The sequence below is a fragment of the Physcomitrium patens genome, chromosome 25, assembly GCF_059467195.1.
Source record: "Physcomitrium patens ecotype Gransden chromosome 25, ASM5946719v1, whole genome shotgun sequence".
In the NCBI taxonomy this organism is placed as follows: Eukaryota; Viridiplantae; Streptophyta; class Bryopsida; order Funariales; family Funariaceae; genus Physcomitrium; species Physcomitrium patens.
In genome coordinates this window covers 910,987-928,904 of record NC_143434.1, presented here as the reverse complement: position 1 = coordinate 928,904, position 17,918 = coordinate 910,987, and the positions used below count along the sequence as shown (strand labels likewise).

Below are 17,918 nucleotides of genomic sequence, written 5' to 3'. Positions count from 1 at the left end.
TAAATATGAATTTCTCGGAGACTGAAACTGGCGTTCAGATCATACGCAGCTCAGAGCAGCACGCGACTGAGGAGGTGGATGGCCAGGAAGTTATAGAGCAATCACAATGGGATCCGAAGTTCCCTGTTGAACACGAACACATAGAAATAGAACCTAAACAGCTCCTCAAAGAAGGAAATCTGGAAAGGCCGAGGAGAGTGAGTGTACAAGTCAGAAACTTAGAATTGGTATCTTCGATTGAAGAATACCCTTCACGGCAAGAAAACAGTGATCAAGTAGCAGCTAACTCCGCTGGAATATTTTTCATGAGATTAAGTGGTGGTGGACGGGACAGAGAGGAAGTTAAGGGAGAGGAGAGGCGGATTGAGAAGAGACAGCGGGTAGGAGATGGTGCTAACCTTTCGCTTGCTTTACCTGAAACCTCTCCTGCCCTGTCTTCTGGAGACCCGTGTTGCCGACCCCATATGCAACGTGGAGCTCCTTTACGTCCTTCCCAACAGGCACCTACCCAGACGCATTCAAGAGGTTTTACCGAATCTCATTCTCTTTCGAATTCAAAACCATTTCGTCTTAATCCAAGCTGTTCGCTCACGCAAACTTCCATGGAAAAGACGGAGTTTTCTAGCGGGAGTCAGCAGTTTTGCTGTTGGTAAGGAGCAAGTATCACATGGAAGCTGGAAGAATTCTTATAGCAGTTTAGGAAATGAAGCTCCATCGGGAGGTTATGACAGGCGAAAGTCAAAGCCATAGTATCATACCATGATTAAGAATCCTCAAATCTTGCAAGGTGCTCTTGGCAGCGAGCGCGTCAGGGGACAGGGTAGAGAGCGAGGGTATGAGAGTTTTCATAACCCTCATGGTAGTCATCAAGTTTCCTTGACAGATCGCGAAATTCATGCCGCTACGGCCCACGATGCTAGTCATGCAATGCAAAGGGAGCTCAAGCGCAACAATCGGTATGGAGAAGCCGACGAAGTGTGGTTCTCGCCATCACGAAGCGGAGATTCTAGAGAGGCGCTACCTCATTCAAAAGGGGAAAGGATCACTTTAGGACAGAGAGAGAAAGAAACAGCAGCAATAGACAGGGAGCATATCAGCATAGGAATGCAGGATATTGTGCAAGAGGCCATTCCATCCATGTCGCGCAAGCTGCAGGAACTCCCTGATAGCTTTTTGGCAGGTATGAAAAAAAGCTTGCGAGACATGTTTAATAGCATTGAAAAGTGAGCAGTTTGTTCAAATGCAGCAGACTCTTGCAGCCCGGACAGACCTAACCAGTGACATCCTGTTGCAAGCACACCGGATACAACTGGAATTATGAGTTGCAGTGAAGGTGGTGTTATGAAACACCGTTAGCTTGTGTACTGCAAGAGTCCAACCTCACGCTCGCTCTCCTCTAATGCGACGGGCAAGCTGGATATCCTTCGGCATAATGGTCACCCGCTTCGCGTGAATCGCACACAAGTTCGTATCCTCAAACAAACCCACTAGGTATGCTTCAGAGGCTTCCTGCAATGCCAGTACCGCGGAACTCTGGAAGCGTAGATCCGTCTTGAAATCCTGTGCAATCTCTCTCACCAACCGCTGGAACGGCAGCTTCCGGATGAGAAGCTCAGTCGATTTCTGGTACTTGCGGATCTCGCGTAGAGCCACAGTGCCAGGCCTGTATCGGTGGGGCTTCTTCACTCCGCCAGTAGCAGGAGCAGACTTGCGAGCAGCCTTAGTTGCTAGCTGCTTCCGAGGCGCCTTACCCCCAGTGGACTTGCGAGCCGTTTGCTTAGTGCGCGCCATCACTAAGACTCACCTCAAGTCAAGATAGAACATCGACACAGTACAACTTTAACTGAAACCAAAATGACGGTGAACTCATGAGCCCGCAGAGATCAACACTAACGTTGCGAGCAGATGTGTTGAAGAGTGGTAAAGGTAGGTGAGTATTTGTAGTGAAGGGGAGGCAAAGGAACAGTGGGCAGGACTACCCTAAGTTTCAAGTTAGGACGGGAGAGGCTGACCTGGATGGATTTGAAAATTTCATCAATGTGACAGAGCTGCAGGATTGCGAGCTTGGTCGGTGCTGGAGACTGCGACAGCGGGGTGATGCTCGGGTTCGAAAGGGATAATATTATATGTACATTTGCACATTTGTCATTTGAGTTTAGATGCAAATTGATAAATTTCTCCGTTCCCACGTCACATGCATGAATTATAGCTGCATTCACTTTCGTCGATTGAATTTTAATGTTATGTCCACACATTTGGGAATGCGATGACTACTTTTCTATTCGCCAGTTCGAGAAAACAAATTGACCTGATATAGTCACAAATTGTGCTATCGCTTGAGAACAAGATATTATGACAAGATAATACCATGTTATAAGATATTGATATTTAATGGACAACAGATTGTCTTCTGACAGCCACTTCACGGAGCTAGTCGGGAAGAAAGTGTTGTGTAGCTGCATTTTGAGGTATGACATTCAAAAGTATGCAAGTTTAGCATTCACACATGTACAGTCTCCGTTTGTGTCACTAATCCATCCTAACGTCACTATTCAGAGCATCAGCAATAGCTCCCGTAGTAGACTGTGGTGCCAGATGGCTGGACCTGAGCTGTTGGTGAAGGTTGAACATAACTGGATGCTGGCTGGACTTGTGCATAGGTTTGAATAACCTCCTACAACAATCAGAACTGGTGTCAACAAATGTGTAAACATAGGACAATATTATCAAAAGTAAAGGGTGCTGCAGGGCCGTCTCCATGTTAAGCAGTAGAGATGATTACAGGCTTTGAGAAAGGCGCAGATCACCTGAGGTTGGTATGCTTGAGCATAGGTGGTGTACACGGACTGCTGTTGCACAGAAGGTTGCGGTTGTGGTTGAGCATACGTAGCGTAAGCTCCATAGGAGGCATACCCGTGGTTCCATTGCTGTGTCTGCAACTGTGGAGCTGGTTGCTGCCATGCTTGAGATTGAGGTTGAGAATAGGCAGTTTGAGGAGTAAACGAAGTGGTAGTCCATGCCTGGCCGTTGATAACCACAGGCGCAGCAACTGGAGACGGTGTAACTGCAGCAACCACATACGGTTTGAGGATTTTAGCTTGAGGACCAGCCAGTTCCGCGGATGTCCTCTTCTTAGAGTCTAGCAGACTCTTCCGCGAGGGGAACAACTGCCTATGCCGGGCTTCAGCTTTCTTGATTGCGTCAAAATCTCCGAAAAGGTCAACATACTGCATATTTACATCGAAACGACTCATAAGTGCCACGATTTTCATTGCTCAAGGGCTAAAACCCGATATTCGCAGATAATGGAAACAATTAGATGGCGCTGGTTATCTACCAACAAAATGCAGTTCAGTGCATGAACTGCAAGATGAATCTTCTTTGCAAACATGAACTTCTATAGGTATTTCTGACACATCTCTTTCAAAAAGTTGTGTTCATGCAGTACAATAATGGATCTATACTACTGTCCTGAAGTTGACAGAAATGTTCGATACAAGGCGTATGAATATTTCCAATAGAGCAATTAATTGTGGCTTGCCAATCCTACCTCGAGATAAACATTTGAAATTTCTTCCCGATCAACAAGAAGCAAACCAGGAGAACCATCAGGCCTGAGAGGAGCAGAGGCTCGTTCTACTAAAGCATCCACACGATACACTTGCTCTTCTCCGGTTGTATGCGACACCTCAAAATATATAGCTGCCTGGTAGTTGATTTCACATTAGTCCGTTAACCGACGTTTCCATGGAAAGACAAGTCGCCTACGTCTGATGAAACAACTATCTCAACAAATCACATCAAAAAGCAGTTCAAAACTCAAGATCCACAAACATTCAATCTCAAAATCAACTCAGACCTCCCATAAAGCTTTTGAGGTTGGCAGATGGTCCAAAGCTGTTGTGAATAATTCCCGTGCTTTATCCTCACTCCTCAACACCTGCAGAAAAAAACAAAAAACAAAAAAAGGAATTCGAGAGTCAGGACTAAAAAGGATTCAATAATGGAGAAAGTGACATGGACAGTCTAGGCAAGTTTGCAGCTTACTGACCTGATCAAGAAAACGAGCATACTGAATGTACAATACTGTTAGAGCTCGGGACTCCTCCTTCAGTTTCTCAGATTGAAGAGCCGCATCCAAGACAGCACAAGCAGCTTCTGCATTTCCCTGCTCAGAATCATACGCACATTCAACCACTGCATGATACAAAATTGAGACAGTCCAGAAAACTTAACGTGGCAAACGAGTGCACATTGAAGTTTTGAACATATAATTCTAACAGAGTAGACTATTGTCTGCTACCTGACGATGCTCAAAGTTGGCTTGTTTCACATAGACTTCTAGGAGCCCTGGAACCAACTCATTTCTCAATGTTTCGAAAGCAACCCGAGCGCCTTCCACGTCACCATGCTGCTCTTTGAACCTTGCTGCGAAAAGATGAATCTCTGGGCGTCGCTGTAAACCCACAGAAGCACAGTGAGCAGAATATATGACAAAAAACACACCAAAGAGCAGATGACCCACAGCATCAGGAGCGTGAAGCCGTCCATCCCAAATTTAAAAGGAACAACTGCTAGTACAGAAGCAACAAAATAGTAAGTCTAAGACCTTCACAAAAATACTTGTGGCGCCCCGCAGACCATCCAATGCTAACTCAAGTTGCCCTTCTGTGTCCATGCGCTGGACGAGGCGGATCCAGTACTCGGGATAGTTAGCACATGCGATTAGACACCGTTCGTACAGCTTCTTAGTCTGAACAACCCAGATAAAATTTTTCAGCAATAGTACTAATACTACAGACAAACTGAAAAATCTTTCAAAGGCCTCAAATAAACGCAAAACAACAGCATGAACCCAAGAGGTCTCAGAATGAGATCATCAAGCGACTTGCTGCACCCAAACCATCTCACCTTCTCGAAGCCCCCTTCCTTCTCAACGAAGTCTAGGTACCGATGCCAGTTCCCAAGTTGCGCCTCATCCAATGGTTTGACGTGAAAATAAGGTCTGCGTATAGCTATCTCAAAATCCCTAATTTTTGAGTCCCACTCCTTCGCAGCCTTGTAAAAAATTTCCCTGACTGCCAAGTACTCTTCTAGCGCCTTGCTATCTCCGCATTCCACCTCTTTCTCGGGGTTGTCTGCCCCGTCAGCAGCTTCAGTTTTTGCTTCATTTACTACTTCAGTTACTACTTCAGTTACTGCTTCAGTCACTGCTTCGATTACCGCCTCCGTTACAGCAGAAGCATCACCATCACCATCAGAAAGAGGAGTCACATCACCAGCCTGAGCTGCTTCTCTCACCTGTACATTAGCCTCAGCTGCGGCTTTTGCCTCAAGCTCAGCCGCAGCCGCAGCCGCAGCAGCAATCTCCTCAGTAGTCAACAGCTCCGCCAAAGGTCGGCTACGTGCAATTTGCTTGAAACTGTTGCCACATTTTGGTTAAAAGACCGAGAAATCAGTTAAGATAACGAACTGTGGCAAAAACTAGATGAACCCACCTTCCCTCTGAACAAGACACCAGATCGAGGGATACGCTAGCAAAACCATTTTTAGAGCAATTTTAACACGTAGAAAGACACCATACAGCTTCATTATATTTTGTAACCGTACAACAGGAAAGTGCGAGGCTACTGCCATTGTGAGACTATTTGGTGCTAGCATGATAGTAAGACCTGGTGTAATATCGGTCAAGATGCTGAAGAGGAATCTGAAGGATACGAGTGTAGATTCGGGCCACTCGACTCCAATCCTGCTGAGAATATTCAAATTCGATGTATTTATCCCACAAGAGGTGCGAAAGGTAGTCAGTCCCCACAAACGACACTCCGCGCTCAAATATCCTGCCAAACATAACGATAAGAAAACATGAAAAGACCTGAAGAGAGCAAACCCCCAACCCCACTTCAAGCTATGACTTACTTTGCTTTAGCGGAAAAGGGGCAGCGTTGTAAGGAAGAACTTTCATTGCTGTTTCATACTTCCAAATAGAAGCGCAAATGCTCTGCGTTTACCTTCCTGTCAAACCATACTACGTCCGAACATATAGCGGCGATCAGGGAGCCTCTCTTGGCCCTCAAACTGGACCCGTAATCTTCCACAGCAGCAATGGGACGTAAGATTCAGTGGTGCACGCACGCATGGCACGGTACCTCAACCAATGTTAAGTTGAGATAGGGCAACATGAGATACCATGAAAGCACAAACACTTGCCAGGCTTATAGAGTCTATATCTAATGTCATCGAAAAGAACGAAGAATGGAGTGACAGTAAACCAAACAACACACGGCTACTTAAAAACCTAGATATTTGGATTCATAACAAAAGCGTACGGTGATTCAGTTACGAGATGTCATCCTACGAATTGGAAACTCAGGGCTCCGCCAAGATCAGACCATCTCTTTGAAGAGACAGCAAATTAAGTGCATGATGAACAGCTGCAGCAAGATCAGACACTGGTCAGAAAGACACACCGCGACCACTACGCATGAACTAATAGATGAATTGACAAGACATCCGAATCGAGGATGACCTGTATCCCTCTTTTCAGGTAAAAAGTAATACACCCGAACGCGAGTGACAATAAGAACCTGCAACACACCTTCTTGTATTCTCCGGGGAGTCGAACTTCTCCATCGCATACGCGCAGTAATGCATCCAGATGTCCACAGAGTACGTCACAGATTTCACAGCACGTTCATAGACGTCCACAGTTTTCTCAGGAGATCCCAACTTCGTCTCATGATCAGCGTACTTCTTCCAGTAACCGTAACATAGCGGAAACTCTCCAAGAAACACATCATAAGCTTTTTCGATTTTCACGATGCTTCCCTGCGAGGAACAGAAAGATGCATGCAGAACATTAGAACATCCATAGTGATCACAAAGAGAGTACCCAACCGACTTCACAACGAAGATCAAACATGTGAAAGGACCATCCGCTATCAGCCAACAGCGGAGATCTGTTCCCATTAATTTTACACCATCCTCAGCTGTAAATAAAATGAGAACAAATCAAAGACAAGAACCACCCCACATTCCGCATGAAAGTTACTAATTGATTCTTTTTAACATTTTAGTCACCCTGGAAGCGTAAATGACGCGCGCAATACTGTGCAACGAGCACCATTCAAGTAGAAACATGTTTTCCCGTCAAAGCTTGGTTCATGTCGTATCATGCCAATGGCAGCGACAATAGAGAGGAGACTTACCGACTTCTCTGTTTCTTGGATAAGCTCAGTCCATGCATTAAAGTCAGCTGCATTGTCCCTCACCAAACCCCAGAGACGCTCCTCTTCGGTAGTGAGAGCTGCAATGATTCGGCAGGACAACAGCAGTAAACGCCAAGTTTGTGTAATTTTCTTTTAGCCTCGTTCACATTAACCTCATAAAAGTCTAAATTTAGAAATAACAAGTCAAGAATGCCACGGTTGCCGAAGATTTGGTAGCCTTCATAATCTCATGGGGAGCTCTTGGTCCCGAATAAATACATCTGAATATAATTGCCTCCTGGGCGGGCTGAAATACGAACCTACGATTAATGCAGTAGACCCGACCACACGATTGCTAAGAATGCACGTCTTTCAGAAAGACTGCTTCGCGTCAACTCCAATATTGAAAACGAGATTGATATCTCCGCGACTCTGCAGAGTACAACAGAGTCGCAAATAGTTGGCAGAAAATTGATTATTCGCAAGCAAGGCCGTATAAGACGCACCTAGCTCGTCGTCAACAATTGGCTGCACTTCATCATCGAAAGAAGATACACCATTGCCATTGCTAAGCTCCTCCGGCTCAGCAACCACGTCCTTCAGAGCCTCCAACACGGGAGCAGCTTCCGTCATAATCACATCGGCTTCAGGCACAACAATTGCCATATCCCCTTGATCTCCCATGTTCTCACAACCGTGCCTCTATCCAACAGAATCCGACCGCCAAAGCTGCAGCCCTAGGCGAAAACCAGACCAATCCGTTCCTACTATCCGTCCACTTTCCTCCAACCCCCACAAACGAAAAAATTACTAAATACCAACTCCTCCTCAAACTTCCAACACACGTAATTCTTGTAAATTATACTGCAAAATTAAATTGAGAATCTCAGTAAACACCGCCAAGGATTGAAATGCTCCCAAAATCACGAGACTTCTAAAAATCCACCAGTGAATCAAAGCAGCCCAGGAGACCAGTTACACGCACATCGCCGCGAGACTAACAACATTCTCTCATAGACAACAGTTTTTAAGAAAAACCATCGCGGCAAAGGAAAGCAGTGCAGACGAGGAAAGGCGATGATGGGAGCGAGAGAAAGGACTGCAAGGAATTGATGGTGAGCTTCAAGAGGTGGCGATGGTAATGAAAGACAGAGGCATTGCGACGAGACGTAGGGGATGTTGGTAATGGCGATGGTAATGGCAATGGCTTTTTATTATAATGGAGAAGAAGGGAAAGGGACGATTCGGACGCCGGGCCGGGTCCAGGCGCAACGGGCTGGGCTGGGCTGGGCTGGGCTGGGAGGGACAGGGCGGGTCTTGGCGCCAACACTTTGTCGTTATACGTTCTTGTCTGCATCCGGCCCATCCATCATCCCTCATGATGCCATCCATGCATGCCATCTCAACCCATGACGTGGCCTCGTATGGCGCCGTCTCTCGGCCCTTTCAGTTTCGTAAGCGTAACCACAAATATTCAAAAAATTAAAAAAAAGTGAATGCAACTGTTTTAGAAAACTAATTATGATTTTCATTTACTTGTTTTGGTGTACCATAGAATGTCTAAACAAAATTTTTAAAGAACCTTGTTGATTACATGGACAAATTACCAGAAATACAATTTTTCAAATGTTTTGTTTAAATTTGAACATACAAGTTGTTATGAAATAATTAAAATTTTATCTTTTAATATAAATAATTATTTAAATAATAATTTTTTTTAAAAATTACATTATACTTTACTAAATTTTATATTATATTGTGAATTTTTCGAAAATATTTAAATTGATTAATCAATTCTTTGTTTTAATTTATTATACTTACTATAAATATTGATATATTTTTTATTTTATTTTATATATAATATAAAATATAAAATAAAAATCGTATCATAAAATTTCATGATTTTTTTGATATATAATAGATTAAAATTTTATTTTAAGTTTATCATATACAACTATTTATCTAAAAAATATATTCTTAAATTATATAAGATACTAATTTATTTTTAATTTAACATATGATTTTCACCTCTATTTCTTGAGATGAAATTATTATATTTATGCTCCTTATTATATTTCAAATGAATAGAAATATTATTTATCTTAAAAAACATGAAAATTGGTGATACTTGTGATGAATCTAATAAAATATAATATACAAGTATTACACATGCTAAATGCTAGTCATGGTAGTTTGAGCATAGTTGTAAGTGTTGACCTTGTGTTAGCTAAAAGAATTAATGAGATAATCAAAAAATCATGTATCTTTAGAACATATAAAATAATTTTTTTTTATACTTATTTAAAGCATGTATTATATAAATATAACAAGTAATTGTGTAATAATAAGAATGTAAAGTGTCTAGTTGTTTTGTGATCTTATTAGTAATGAAAGGATTTAGAAATAAATTTTGCAATATTTATACAATGTATGCAAAGATAAAGATATTCTAAATAATATTTGTTGATAGAAATATGGATTAATGACACTTATATCAGTAATGTAAGAATAAGAAAGGCTTTGATTTCAACTGATAGTAGATGTATTGGAAAAAAGACTTACTAATTAGTAAAAAAAAATCAAATTTAATCTATCCCAAAAAAAAATTAAAATTATTATATAAGACTTTTGATATATACCTATAAGAGGTAATATATAAAATAAAGATCTTTTAGTAGCTTCATATTTAGACAAATGATATTATTACATTAGTTGCTATTAAAAAATATCTTTTTTATGCTTTTACACCAAATCTATAAGAAGGTATAGATAAGATATTTGTATTATTGACACATAGGGATAGATAGTTAGAACCATCAAAGTTTCTAGAATTGGAGTTAGGTTAGTGGACTAGGTAGGATCCACCATAGAACATTCTTGAAAGAATTTAGGATAGTTATCTAACTAGGATCCACCATGGAATCTTCTAAAAAAAAGCTTAAGATGGTTATCTAAGTAGAGTCGTCTATGGAACCTTCTAAAAGGAGTTTAAGGGAATTATCTGAGTAGGATCTATCATTTAGAAATATTCTAGAAAGTCTAAGGTGGTAGAATAAAGTATAAATAGGACTAGTGTAGACCTTTTGGGGCATCTAATCAGATATGAATTTGGATTCTTTTTCTTAGTAAAATTTGGTTTTGCATCTTTTTGTTCAATTGAATTTTGTTCTATTTCTGTTTGCTCAGTTTTGTCTTTTATTTCTTATTTTGATTAGTTTTGTTTAGTTTTGTTCTACTTTGTGATTAAGCTTTATGTTGTTGTAGTTTTGAAGGGTCTTAGATTTTTGAGATAGATTAGTTATGTTTCATTACTATCAGAGTGAATGTTAGACTATTTTTTTAATAATATGTCGATAGTCATCATCTAGTCCAAAATCATTTATTGTAGTCTCACTAGGTACTATATTGAGGTTACCATGAGTTACTGTCACGGACACAAAATACAGACTTGAAATCTAACAAGAAGTTCAAGAAGAAGTGGCAGAACTACATTAAACAGATGAGTACAAGAACAACACCAGAAAGGTGAGCTAGAACTCCAAGAGATGTGTTGTTGAGACTGAAGAACTCTTCAGCCTCGACTCCTATATATACTACTGGCCTATGGTTCTAAGGAAGCGCATCAAGAAGCTTCCCAAGAACTATGAAGCTTCTCGAGCAACTACCCAAGAGCTAGGAAGCTTCTCAAGTAACTTCCTAGAATCTACTAGAATATTCTAAGAATCTTCTAGAGCCTTCTAAGGGAATCTTTAGGGAATCTTCAAAGAATCTTTAGGGAATCTTTGAAGAATATTCTAAGAGAATATTCAAAGAATCTTTTGGAAGTTTCTTAGAGACTTCTTTCTAGAAGGTTCTAGAAACTTGTCTCTAGAAAGGTCTAAGGACTATGTCCCTAACAATTACTCTTAAAAAATCAAACAAGAAATGAGAAGACATGATAATAGTTGTGTCTAGCGGAGAAATTACAACATGAGAGATATGGTAGAGTAATCCCAGATGGACACTCAAATACATCACATCTTAGGCCAGATAGCTACTTTGTAAGAGTAAATAGAACCTTCGAGGATAAGGGAGTTGACATCTATTAGATTGAAATTGAATAAGCTTAGTACATACTCCAGGACTTCAAGATAAGAAGATGTATATCAATGGCTCTTTAATATGGAACAATATGTCAAACTATCTGAGACAAATATCACTGAAAGAATTATGTATGCAATGAGGTATTTGAAAGATGTGGCAGCCATTTGGTTGTGACATCAAATTCAAAGTTATAGAACTCAAGGTGGATTTTGTGATTGAGAGGAATATGAGACCAAGTTTAAAATCAATTTTGTTCCATCAATACAGAAAAGATAGCATACAATAAATTGACAAATCTTAGACAATCTAAGTTAGTACAAAATTATGTCTCCTGATTCAAGTTCCTATGTTTTTAAATTGATAATGTTTTGGAGGCAAAGATGATGGATTGATTCTTACAAAGTTTGAAGCTAGTAGTCTAGCAAGAAGTAGAACTAAGGGATCTACAAACATTCGAAGAGGAAATTTGTATTGCAGAGAGGGTGGATGCTATAGATTTCAGAAATCATAGAGTACAACCTATAACACAAAGTCCTATGCTGCTATCTAATACTATGGTACAACAATCAATGCCAATGGAAATTGATGCCCTACAAGGATTATTGACACTACAAAGACAACAAATATTGGTGAAAATGGATTATATTTTTATTGTTGGGAGGTAGGCCATCAGATTGGAGGTTGTTCAAAATGTCAAAATTCAAGCACCTGTAAAACAAGGCAGATTCATAATGTCAAAACTCACCAAATTGATAATGAGACAGAGCAAAAAAATAAGACTCTCTAGTAAAGGTACCAAGGGCTAATACTGAGAATAGCTATTATTTTTTAGAAACAAACAACATGGCTTTGAATAACTATAAAAAGGATTGACTTATGCATCTAATGGGACTACTAAGAGGACAAGCATGTCGAGTGCTTGTAGATTGTAGCTCTATAAAAAATTACATCTCAAATGAAATTATTGACCAACTTAGAATTAAAACTAAAACAATCAAGGGAGGAAGTATATATCTTACAAATGATTGAGAGAATGTATTGAGTGAGACATATGAAGAAGAAACCTTGAGGTTGACTGACACCTACATCTTAAGAGAGAAGTTCAAGGTGATAAAGCTAAGATATGATATTATTGTTGAAAGCCATAGCTAGAGATGGAAAATAAGTAAGTTGATTGGGTAGCAAGGACAATCTCCTTTAAAGATGGTACTTACAGAGTAACTCTTTGTACTTTTGCATCAAGTGAAGAAGAAAGACAATCTGTAACTAAAGACTTATTTTTAGGGATGACCTTTATAAAGAAGCAAATACAACATAAGCAACTGGTATATATGGTGGTTCCAAATCTTGTATTAGTGGTAAGAAAGACAACCAAAGGAATAGAACAAGCAGATCAACTCATATGAAAATATTAGAATATCTTCCCAACTAACCTATCTAGTGGCGTGCTTCTTGATCAAGATACCTCCTTTCAAATAGAACTATTACTTAAAGTGAAACTAACAAGTCGATCAATTTATTTCTTAGTACCAAAAGAACTTCAAGAACTTTGAAAGTTAGTAGACAAATTCTTAGAGAAAAGCCTCATTTGAGAAAGCACATCACTATGGAGAGCACGTGTACTCTTTGCACCTAAAAATGATGGTGGACTTTGCTTTTGCATCGATTATCAAGGCCTTAATAAGTAGATTGTTAAAAATACATATCTACTTCCACGCGTGGATGATTTTCTTGACGAACTTTAGTAAATTGGATCTTTGAAGCAACTATTGGTAGATACCTATTGTAAGTTAGGATGTAGAAAAGATGGCATTTTTTACATGTTATAAACATTTTAAATGGCTAATTTACCTTTTGGCCTTATCAATGTTTTAGCCTCTTCTATGGATCATATAAATACATTGTTTTGGGACCTTTTGGACAAGTATATAGTCATCTTCATTGATGATATTTTTATATATAATAAAATATCTAAAGAGTATGAGCAATATCTACAAAAAAATTTATGCCAACTATAAGATAATTGTTCCTATTACAAGCAATCAAAATACAAACTTTGAAAGTTAGAAGTCATCTTTTTGGAACATGTGGTATCTTTCAAAGGTGTGCATATGGAGCAAGATAAGATAAAAGTAGTGGAAGATTGGCCAATTTCCAAAGATACTTTTAAAGTATGCTCATTTTTAGGCCTTACTAGATATTATTATTGTTTTGTTTGGTAATTTATATACATTATTGACTCATTGACAAACTTATTGGTGAAAGGTGCCCCATTTGAATGGAAACTGGAGCAACAAAGTACCTTTCATAGGTTAAAGGAGGTACTCATTACTGCTCTAATATTACAACTGTATAGTCCTAACCTTTCTTATACACTTGATATTGATACTTTCAACTTTGATATTGGAATAATTCTTCAAGAAGACTTTGGTAGGGGCCTTCAACTTGATAAGGGCAAAGCATAATTTCTCTACATGTAATCAAGATCAATTAGCAATTGTATATGCTACAAAAGTGTGGCAACACTATCTGTTGAAAAAACCAGTGGTTATTCGAATTAACCATTGACTCTTGCTACATGATTTATATTTAGAAAATATGAAATTTTGATATCATTGTTGAAAAGAATAGTTGTAATTTTTGAATATCCAGCTTGAGTACAAACAAAGGCGACAACATATTATGCTAGACAACTTGGTACGGAGACCACACTTGAAGGACAAATCAGGAGACGAGAAAAAAGTTGCTACCATTGATAGTATCATTTCAAATCTAACCAAAGAAGTAGAATGAAAGGAAGCTATGTAATGGGATGCTTATTTTAAGATGGTTAGCAATCGGTTGAAGGTAGGTGATATACTATATCAAGATTATAGTCTTAATGATGGCTTGCTCAATTTCAAAAAGTGAATTTATATATCTAATAATGTTATATTCCACATGCGTATACTTGGAGAAAGACATGAATTTCCAATATTTAAACATCTGAGGCGAGAAAAGACTCTAGAATGGATTTCAAGGATATGATTTTGGATAGGTTTGGATTATGATGTTTGAGGTTTTATATGCTCATGCAAGTCATGTTAAAGTAATAAAGCACACAATACAGCGTTTCTTAGACTATTATAGCCAATTCTACTTCTTATGGCAGGTTAAGAACAAATGACTATGAATCTCATTACGTGTTTGCTACAAATGCTTCATAATCATATTGTGGTTTCTAACTCTGTGAATCGATTCTCGAAGCAACTTTACTTGACTTGGATATTGATGCTTTAATATTTACACAAAACTTCTTTGATTTTGTCTTTTGTCACAATGAGTTATCTCATGTCATCATTTTAGATTGAGATCCATGCTTCACAAGAAGTTTTTATCAAGCCTTGTTTAAGCTACTAGGCATACAACTTGCTATATCTACAATCTTCCATTTCCAAATAGATAGACAAACAAAGTCTACAAATCAGACCTTGGAAGATATGCTACAAGCATTTGTAGTGATTCATCATAATGATTGGGATGAAAATTTGACACCTTTAGAATTTGCCTACAATGATAATATTCAAGCAAATACCAATTATTCATCATTTTTTCTTAATATCAATTAGTATCCGATTATGCTAATAACTCTCTATTGTTCAATCAATACCAACAATCTGACAATAGAGGAATTTATACAATGGCTTACAATGGCCTTACAGAAGGCACGACATTGCCTTCTTATCGCACAGAATTGACAAAAGTAATATTTGGATAACTATCAGCAACATAAGACCTTTTGAGAGGGTAATTAGGTGTTACTCTCTAACGCCAACTTGCCACTTGCTACACCAATCTAAATTCATAAACTAGCACCTCCATAGCTTGGAAATTTTTACATTTCTATACTAATTTTTGATATTGTATATTACGTCAAGCTTCCGTCACATATTTGAATCTATTCAATCTTTTATATTTTGCAACTAAAAGAATTTCATATTGAGCCAAAGCGCTTTCTAGATTGAAATCAACTACTACCACCACTAGTTATAGTTGATGACCAATAAGAATATAAAGTGGATAACATTTTGGAACATCATTACTTTTGTTGTGGCAATAGACGTCTACAATTTTAGTACAAAATTCTTTAAAAAGGTTATGCCATCCATGATACAATTTAGGAACTAGTTCAAAACTTTATATATTACCAAAAGACAATTTGGAGATACCATCAAGAGCAAAATAAGGATATTTTGCATTAATAGAAGGGAATTAACTGCAATAAGGTATAGATAAGATATTTGTATTATTGACACATAGAAAAAGATAGTTAGAACCATGAAAGTTTCTAGAATTAAGGTTATATTACTGGACTAAGTGGGATCTATCATAAAATATTCTAGGAAGAATTTAAGGTGGTTATCTAGGTAGAATCCTCTATGGAACCTTCTAGAAGAAGTTTCAGGCAATTATTTAAGTGAGTTCCATTATCTAAGAACATTCTAGAAATTCCAAAGTGGTAGAACAAAGTATAAGTAAGACTAGCTAAGGCCTTTTGGGGCATCTAGTCAAGTAAGGCTTTGGACCCTTTCTCTTAGTAAAATTTGATTTTACATCCCTCTATTTAATTTAATTATGTTCTATTTTTGTTTGCTCAATATTATCTATTATGTCATATTTTGATTAATTTTATTTAGTTTTGTTCACTTTTATTTTGGTCTATTTTGACCTATTTTTTGATGAGGCTTTATGTTCCTATAGTTTTGAAGGATCTTGGATTTTAGAGATAGATTGGTCTTATTTCAAAATCCAAAGATTAATTATATAAAAATAAAATTACTAAAAAAATTTATATCTCATGCATGAAGAATATTTTGATCTTTAAGATAATTTTATAAAAATAAAGAAGTATATAGATTATTTTAATATTTGAAATAATTTCTTTTATAAAAAAGTGGTATCTTTCTTAAAGAATTTAGAAATTGGTTTTATAAAATACTATGAATAAAAGTCATATATGAATAAAAATATTAAGGCAATAATTCTTCTACTATCAAAAATATGAATCATAAAACAACCAAAGAATTAATACACTCTTACATCACTAAAAAAAATAAATATTCACTTAATGATAATATTAAAATTAAAATGGCTATTATCAAAGATAAGAAGATTAAAAACTCTTGAAATAAGGCTAAGAACAAAAAATGCATTAATAAGAGTAGGAAAGGCCTTGCTCTTACTTTTATATATATTATCTAAGTATGAGTTATATGGCAATGTTCTATAGGACTTTTGGCATGTGTTGCACTTGAAAGATAAGTTTTCAATAAATGCACTACATAGCCAACTTGTCTAATAAGTGACTAATATGTATAATATGTGGCCGACTTATAAAATAATTAGTCAACATATATAATATATAGCTAACTTATTGGCCAAATTTTTGACCTATCAATAACCTATCAATACTTAGAAATCCAAATCTATATTTATAAAGCTTCTAAAAAGTATTTCTATATGATATTATGAAATTTATTTATTTTTATTTACTATTACTTACTTCTACTTACTTCTATCTACTTCTCTAATCTAAATAATTTTTAATATATATATATATATATATATATATATATTTCTATCTCTAATATTACCTCTCTTTTTAAAGATAAGTTCTATAAAAAGTAGTAATCATATATTGAAAAAGTTTAAGATATAATAAACTATATTTATCACATATTCCAAACTTTGTTTTTTTTTAAGGTAGTTGATAGGTCTTTTCAACTACTAATAGTATCTTATACAAACGCAAAAAGATCACCTTATTTTTTAAGTATTATTGAGGCTTTCATGAATTTCTTCAAATAAAATATTTGAAATACAATCAAAAGTAGTTTCTATCTCCAATAATATTATCAATTATCAAAAGTCTATTCTAAATTTATCATATTATATGTATTATATTTTTCCATCTATTTAAAGAAAGATATGTTTTTTTTTGAAGATCCTCATCTTTATTAGATCATCTTAAAGATTGAAAGAAAATCAATGCTTTGTTCAATAATTCAACAAACAATAATTTTTGAGGTAGATTTATTGGTCATTGATTTTGTATCTTTTTAATACCAAAAAGACATAAAAATCAAAAATAAAAATAAAAGATAGAATTTTTTTCTTATTAAACTTTTTCTATTTTGTAATAAAGAATTGCTTGACTTTTAATTTTGATTTTGATAGATGTTGTTAATAAATAGTATCAACCTTTTCTATTGCATTTATAAGATTTTTAAATGACTTTCATATAAATTTATTAATATTATATTTGTGCCAATGTACGAGATATTTTAACCTATTTTTAGCATTGCCTAAAATCTAAAAAAAATTCTATTTCAAATTTATTCTTATTATTTATTTATATAAAAAACTGACATTTGAATTTTTTTTTGGTATTTCCATTATCTTGTATGGCTTAAAAAAGAGTACATAAAACTTGTGATAGATCCCCATAGATTCTAATAGGTATAATCTATATAAAATTGAATTGATCTATTTACAAATAAGAAATGGTTTAATTCTATGATAATTTAACTTGTTGCAAGAACAAATAGTCTTGATAATATCATAAAGTAATCATAACTTATTGCCAAT

At 36.7% G+C, this 17,918-nt stretch overlaps 2 protein-coding genes across 2 annotated transcripts; both read right to left on the bottom strand.

Annotated features, from left to right (window-relative positions):
- Nucleotides 1-1,183: 1,183 nt before the first annotated feature.
- Nucleotides 1,184-2,169, bottom strand: LOC112278409 (uncharacterized). Its single transcript, XM_024511867.3, has one exon. The coding sequence runs from the start codon at nt 1,789-1,791 to the stop codon at nt 1,381-1,383; it is 411 nt and encodes a 136-aa protein (XP_024367635.1). The 5' UTR covers nt 1,792-2,169; the 3' UTR covers nt 1,184-1,380.
- A 181-nt stretch (nt 2,170-2,350) lies between these two features.
- On the bottom strand, nt 2,351-8,378 carry LOC112278408 (pre-mRNA-processing factor 39-1). Its single transcript, XM_024511865.3, has 12 exons — nt 7,715-8,378; nt 7,209-7,306; nt 6,599-6,828; nt 5,673-5,840; nt 4,912-5,422; nt 4,610-4,753; nt 4,304-4,456; nt 4,052-4,168; nt 3,860-3,940; nt 3,551-3,706; nt 2,808-3,227; nt 2,351-2,674 (listed from the first exon to the last, which is right to left on the bottom strand). The coding sequence occupies exons 1-12, from the start codon at nt 7,890-7,892 to the stop codon at nt 2,561-2,563; spliced, it is 2,370 nt and encodes a 789-aa protein (XP_024367633.1). The 5' UTR covers nt 7,893-8,378; the 3' UTR covers nt 2,351-2,560.
- Between the last annotated feature and the right edge of the window lie 9,540 nt (nt 8,379-17,918).